At 41.5% G+C, this 7,170-nt stretch overlaps 1 protein-coding gene across 1 annotated transcript in view; it reads left to right on the top strand.

The window, feature by feature from the left end:
• Nucleotides 1-7,170, top strand: part of IGF1R (insulin like growth factor 1 receptor) — a 191,933-nt gene that overhangs the window by 146,983 nt on the left and 37,780 nt on the right. The window contains exons 7-8 of the mRNA XM_026856064.1: nt 4,585-4,799; nt 6,811-6,937. Of these exons, the coding sequence (XP_026711865.1) occupies nt 4,585-4,799; nt 6,811-6,937 (342 nt within the window). The remainder of the gene's footprint in view (nt 1-4,584; nt 4,800-6,810; nt 6,938-7,170) is intronic.

A 7,170-nucleotide genomic window follows, 5' to 3' on the forward strand; every position in this document is an offset into this window, starting at 1 on the left:
CCCCCCCCCCCCCCCCTTTTTTTTTTTTTTTAAATTGAACTGGACCAACAAAACTACTTAAGTATTTCTTTCTTCCTTATGCAGTTGCTCGTGCCTGCTTTTGTTATCACAGAAAATGAAAAGTTTAGAGGCAATTTACTTTGTTTTAGAGTATTCATTGCCTCTTGAACACTGTGTCTGTAGTGAACATGCTTCCAGGGCAAGAAAAACATTTCTCTTTGTAAATAGGGAAACTGAAATGGAGGTGTGCTGGAGGTGTCTCGGTGTCTGTTGCAGGATTTTTATTCCTAGCCTGGCATTCAGTCTGCTGGGCCCCTCTGTCCTCTTCTGGGGTGCTGTGTGTTCGTTCCTGTCATAGACTGCAGCTGCCATGTTGATGAATGACACTTCTCAAAACATCTCCAGGTTGGCTACCTGCAAAATGAGCCATTTGTGGCCTTCGGGAGCAAGCGAGGAGATGGTGGCCGAGGAAGGGTTCCTGTCATGACACTGACTCGCTGCTGATGTTGTGATAAAACTTCTGTAGCAAATTCGTGACAGTCTCTACAAAAGCAAAACGAACCCCCCCCACTGTTTCCACATCATTTTGAAACGGAGGCATCAGTAGCTGTCAGGCTTGTTGGAAGGTGTGAACAGGATCTCTAGGTGTTGTATGGCTCCTCACTGAAGATTTTACAGTTTCTTTTCCTGGGATTGTTAGATTATGGTGAATTCAAACAGTCAACACGACAGCAGCAAGGCTTGTTCTAGCCACAGCATTTCAAGCAGTCACCCTGTGTGTGGGAGTGTTTTAGGAATAACATCCTCTGGGCTGGTGATAAACACAGGTCATGAGCCTGTCTGCAGTGGCAGGGTCCCATGGGGGAATGCTCCTCGGCTTTGTTTTTGTCAAAGGGGAGCCGATAAAGACGCTGTTTTTCAGCCATCCACATGCAGGTGAAGTTTCAAAAACTGATTTGGGGAGTTTGTACACTGAGGTGTGAGGCTGGGCTTGTGTGGGGGTTTAAGAAACTCATCAGTTTGCCTTTTCGAGCTGGACAAGAATCCCTGAACTTTAGTATTAGTAAGGTACATTACTTCTACATCCATAGGTTAGTATAAAAGCCCCTGGTTTCCTACTTGTGTATTTGCCTGTGGAGATGCGATTATTGGCCAAAACCAGCTGTTTCTAAGCTGCTTACAATTTACATTATCAAGGTGTGTTTAAGCATCTGTTAGAGACAGAAACTAGAAATTAGAGACAGAAACAGTGGTTCTGCTTGAAGTTCTGGTGGGCAAACGTAAGCAAAAGAATGTAACAGCATTATTAAAAAGTTAGCAATGTTTTGATAAAGTTCAGGCTTGTAGAGAAATCTGAAGAATGAACCTATTTGAAGAGAGACCATCAAATGGAGCATTTTGTTCGACTGTTGTCCTCTGTACTGTTCTTTGTTGAGGTGTTGTGCTCTATTTGTTTGAGTCTGTAGTCAGGTCCTCATCAGGGATCAGGGTCACACTGTGGTACGAGTGTAGAACATATATGATGTTAATAGACAGTTTCTAGCCAACTTGTGGCATGTTTTGTGTATGTAAAGCAGTAAGTGTTTTCCTTTTTTCCTGTCTCTTGCTGGGTGATTGTCTCAGCTACCTGGTTTAGTGGGATTTTCTGTCTGTCTTGTCATTGGTAGCGCTGAGAGGTGAGCGTCTTCTGTTCTGTGTGTCCTGCAGAGTTGGTCCTCTTGTCCTAGGGTAGTCAGTCTGCTATAAAACTCTGCTGCCTGGTAGCCAGCTTATTCACTGCTCTCATTCCCAGTTCTCCGCCAGTTCTCATTGCCTTTTTAGTGCAAGTCACTTGCCTTTCTTCACGTGCATTACTCTCTTATTAATAGTGTACTTATCTGGTCATTACCACTTCCAGGAGCATTTTTGTGTCCTGTACACTTTGGAGGGGGATAAAGGGTGATTGAAAGCTTATTGAGAGGTTTTCATCACCTGCATTTCCTTTTGGTTTGAATCTCATGTTCTGCCTCCAATCTTTACGATGGTTGAATGTGCACAGATGCAGCATTGCTCCTAGATAGTGTGAAGCAGGCTTTTCATGTATGCAGTCAGTCATTAAGTGGCTGTGGGTGCTCTGCAGTTGGGGATACACATCATGTTGTGGGAATTCTCTCTTGTGGGTGTGCATGGGTTATGCAGGTCGCCTTGAGACTTTTTATGGCAAGCCAGGACCAGATGTGCCTCCTACTCCTGTTCAGAGGTTTAGCCTGTCCTTCAGGCCATAATCTCCAGTCATTCCCTTAGTTACTGTCTCCAGGGTTTGATTGGCAGTGCTTTGTTTTCCTACAGTGAATCTTTTATTCTTTCCATGCTATCTTCCTTTGCATCCTGATTTTTTCCACAGCTGTTAGAGCCAAAGTCTGATATAATCTTTATTTATAACTCTAGAACCTAAGCCCTAAGTGCACTCTGGTTGCCCTCTGCTCCACCTTTCAAGCCATGTGGTGCTGCACCTCTCCTGTGACTGAGACTGTATATAGGCCTCCAAATGTGGTTTCCCTGGTGCTTTGAATGGTGCTAGAATAACTTCCACTAATTTATACTTTCAGTGTATATATGAACCCTTAGGACCTGTTTGCCTTGACTCAAATGGCTGCTCAAACTTGTGCAGATGGCTTTAATGCATGAGCTGCAGTAACTCCCATCTCTGTCCCAGTTGCTGCGCAGTTGTGTGAAGCACCAGCGTGTGCTTGATTTGCCTCATTTATTCACACTCTTGAAAGCATAGCCCCGTTGCTTTAACACAAGAATTATCTCTAGTGTCTAAAGCATAATTGCCACAGTTATGAGGAGAAGACAGGCTAGGCTGTTATTAAATATTTAAAATGGTTTCTGTAGTTGTGGAGCCACACCTCTGTTTATTGTGTTTATTCTGAGTCCAGCTTTTTGGGTCTTTCCTGAAAAGCTTAGTTACCATCACTTAATCACATGGCTAATTACAGTGAAGCATCATTACAGCAGTGCACAGGGAGCTGCAGGCATTTTAGTCATCTGTGACAGTAATGCCTGTCTCAAACACAGTTTTTTGATGATGTATGTCAAATCCCACATGCAGTTCAGCACCCTTGTTTTCTTCTGGCAAGGTGCATTTAAAGCACAAACATGTATGTGCTCCCTTGTCAGCTGGGCGCATTCTTCTCTGCATCTGTCTGAAGTGGCACTAGGTATATCAATTTCACTAGCAATCCTAGATAATCGAGAGACAGTTGGAAACAGGAGAAAACACTTATTTTTCACATTGTTCTGAAAATACACTCAGCATTTCGGTATGTTACAAGAAACTACAACTGTGGTCTGCACAGACTGAAACTGGAATGCAGTTTTCACCTCAGGTTGGGTGAGGGGGGAATTCATGCTAAATTTTAAGTGAAGTAGTTGAAGGGAAACCATAAATGTAGTATGTCAGCTTCTTATGAGCCCCGTGGTTTGCCTGCCGTGTTACCCTGCAGAAATTCTGACTGTAGTTAAAGGATGTGTAGAAGGCCTAGTTTCATTGTGTTGGTGTGGATTTACCATTGCAAGGCTTCATTGTGCTAATAATGGATTTTATGTTGCTGTGGTTAATGTTGGTGGGATTTTACACAGAGGTATAATAAATGATGCCATCATGGGTTGGTTTGATTTAGGTTCATCAGCTACACAGACCTTTAATCCTTTCCCAATTGTGCATTCCTGTTCCTGCTGTCCCAAAATACGTGTCTTTGCAGGTGTTGTCTTGCTGCTGATGTAGAGCCTATAATCTTGCTTCTGCTGCACCTCTTTGGTTTTTTCCAATTCAGCACAATGGAGTGGTACTTTCTTTATATGTAATAGGCTTTACACACAGAACTTTGTGTTTAGGATCTGTGGAAATAAAGGATGTTCATGTTATTCTGCTGCTGTGCTTAAGGAATGGGCTCAACACATGCTGCTGCCTCTGTTAGTTGTGTACTTCGAAGTGTGGATCCTGTGCTGTGCAGTCAGTGCAACTGTTTACTGTCAGGTTTTGATGTATAGGTGCAACTGTACTTGGCACAATGTAGGAAATCTTTACTGGGCAAAGAGGTAAACTTGAGAGGCAAGGAAACCTCACTATACAAACTCTTTAGAGTTGCTTTTGTAAACAGAGGCAAGACAGCTGTGTTCACCATTATATTTTATTGTCAGAATTGCACCATGTTTTTCCTCCCATAAGGTATGTAAGGTTATTGCTTCCCATTTGCCAGAAAATGGAAAATCCAGTGTAGAGACCTACTGTTCAGAGGATATGAATTTATATTCCTCGTAGCAGCTTCTATACAATTAAAACATGTGGGAGTGAGATTTTCATGGAGTGGTATCAGCCTTGGTGTCCAGTGTTAGTCATGTCCATGCCCTCTGACTGAAGTGAGCATTCAGTGAAAATATTATCCATGAGAGAGAAGAAAATCCTTTACTCTGCTGCACACCAATTTAAAGTAATAAGAGGAAACAGAGTGTTTTAAAGTTTTCTTATATTAAGGTGTTCTGGGTTGGAATTGGCCATGAATTAAAACTAATATTTTTCCTTCAAAAATTTCCTTCTAGGAATTATTCCTTCTACGTGCTTGACAACCACAATCTTCAGCAGCTGTGGGACTGGAACCATCATAACTTGACGATCAAGGAGGGGAAAATGTACTTTGCATTTAATCCTAAACTGTGTGTTTCTGAGATTTACCGTATGGAGGAGGTTTCAGGAACCAAGGGGCGACAGAGCAAAGGCGATATAAATCCAAGGAACAATGGGGAGAGAGCCTCTTGTAAGTAAACAAGAAAAAAAAAAATCTCAAGGCAAACTGCATAGGAGGGTGTCACAAAAAAAAAAGAAAAAAAACACATACTGCCACATTGCTGTCCACTACAATATTTACAGTTTAGAAATTACAGTAGGTTTTCAGTCATTCTGTTTGTTCAGTTTTTAAAATGTAGCTGTGAAAGTATGTTTGCATGCATGGAAAATTATGTGGTTGCATAGTCACTGTGTCATCTGCAAAAACCATTTGAGGAAGACAACTGCTTTCCAAATACCCTTTGTTGTGACAGCGGCATTGTATAGCAATGGGAACATACCTGGGAAACGAGAAATAAAATCTAGTGGTTTGGTATATCCAGCAAGGAGTGGTTTTTTGCTTTCCTCTGCAAATGTACATCATTATAGGTGGTTTCCTCTCTTGGACATCTACTCTTTCTTGATACTGAGGAGGCTGCTGAATAACAGTTCCACAGACACCAAAACAAACTGTTTCTGTTCTGTACAATCTCCTTTTCAGCTTCTGCCAAATCTTGTACCTTGTTGCTAGAAATGCATGTTGTAAACTCAGTTTTTTCTGCTTTATTTTCAAATAATTTGCTTTTGAATTGAAAACACTTCTTTGTGTTCTACAGTATTCCTAAACTCTATTGTACCTGCATTTAATTTTGGATTCTGCAATGGCAGAGTTATTGGAAAGTTCTCTTTTGGCTTCAGTGGTCTGCACATCAGGTCTCCAGGTGTAATGAACACATTTAAAAGCAGTCTCTCATCTAGGAATTAAGATGACAGAATGCCTACAAATTTGACCTCATGCTCAAACTCTTAGAACTGACAGTGTGTTTTTCCTTTTGTCTATTTGTGGTATTCTTGGAGTTGAGTAAATGAAAATGGATCTTGTGTATAAGTGAAGTCCCCTTGTTCTGGATGGTGTTTACAAAACTAGGACACGTACTCTGCTGAATGTCTCTTTAGGCGTGATGCATAAATGCAGATGGCATAGATCCTTGTTGTAAGCACACTCCATTCTTTGCACATTCAATAGAGCAAAGGCTTGCAGTCCTGGAGGAGTTACAGACACACAGCCAGTCCTTACTACCACTGAGGCTAGTGCCAGCCGCTGCCTGTTTTTTTAAAAAAACATTACAGAAAGCTTTCTGACTCCGAGAAGGGGAAAAGAATCAACAAAAGCTAACTGCCTTTGAAAAGATAGCACCAATAGTGCCAGTGTACATGAGGGTGAAAACCCCTTTATTTTCAGAGAGTTCTATTGGAACATTAGAAACTAACTCACAGTTGACACTTAGAACACAATTTCTTCATCCAAGAAATTAAGTTTTTAAAATGCTATTTTGTTTTGGATTGGAAAGCTCAGTGAGTTGGTAGTGGGAAGCCATTCATTTCAAAGCTGCCAGCTTCCATCCAGCTCTGTTCAGAAGAGTAGCTGGAAGCTGCTGCCATCAAATGGTTGTGCCGTATATGAACTGAGTTTTGGAGTTCTTGGTCCAGCCTCTCATGAATAGGAATGTAAATTCCTTTGTCCTTTCCATGTTGTCCATTCCTTAGAAAAACAAATTGTAGTTGTCAAAAGTTGTCCTGGAAAGTGAGAACACAGAGGCCAGTTACTTCTCTGTGCATGCATTGAAGTTGGATGATTAATTTAGTGCTTCTAAACCAGTCCTGTGAATAAACAGGACTTCCATTCCTTGCTCAGGGAAAGTCTGAAGTAGTTTTCAAGAGCTTTCTGATGATGCATTAAAAGAAAATACGCTTCAGAAAAAATATTGCAGGTATCTCCACCATATTCTGAAATGATTGCCAAGGTCACTGCTTGCCCTTAAGCACTCAAATGTAGTAGAATGAAATACTAAACTCTACAGAGACAAAGGCTGTTGGTACACTGTGGTTATCGTAGGCACTACTGGAAAGACTAATTGACCAAAACTGATACCTAAGAAACAGCAAAAACCAATGGGTGATGTGGTGCTAACTCTGTCACGTCCTGTCCTTTTGTATTGCAGGTGAAAGCCACATACTGCGTTTTGTTTCCAACACTACGCTCAAGAATCGGATTAAACTAACATGGGAACGGTATCGCCCTCCAGATTATAGAGATCTCATTAGCTTCACTGTTTACTACAAGGAAGCGTAAGTAGATGTCGTCAGAGACTAATGGGACAGTCCAAGAAATAGTAGACAATTCTATTCAGACTGTTGGATATCTCTCCCGCTTCACATATTTACTCCTCAAGTCCTGCTTTTGTTCAAATTCTTTTCTTGGTGGAGCACAAGCCCCCTTTAAAAGAGGATTGTTTTGATTGAAGCCTACAAATGGATTCCAAATCCATCAGGAAGTTTCAAATTTGGGGGGGGGGGGGGGG

Source organism: Athene cunicularia, assembly GCF_003259725.1.
Source record: "Athene cunicularia isolate RWA chromosome 10 unlocalized genomic scaffold, athCun1 chr10_part1, whole genome shotgun sequence".
NCBI classification, from domain to species: Eukaryota; Metazoa; Chordata; class Aves; order Strigiformes; family Strigidae; genus Athene; species Athene cunicularia.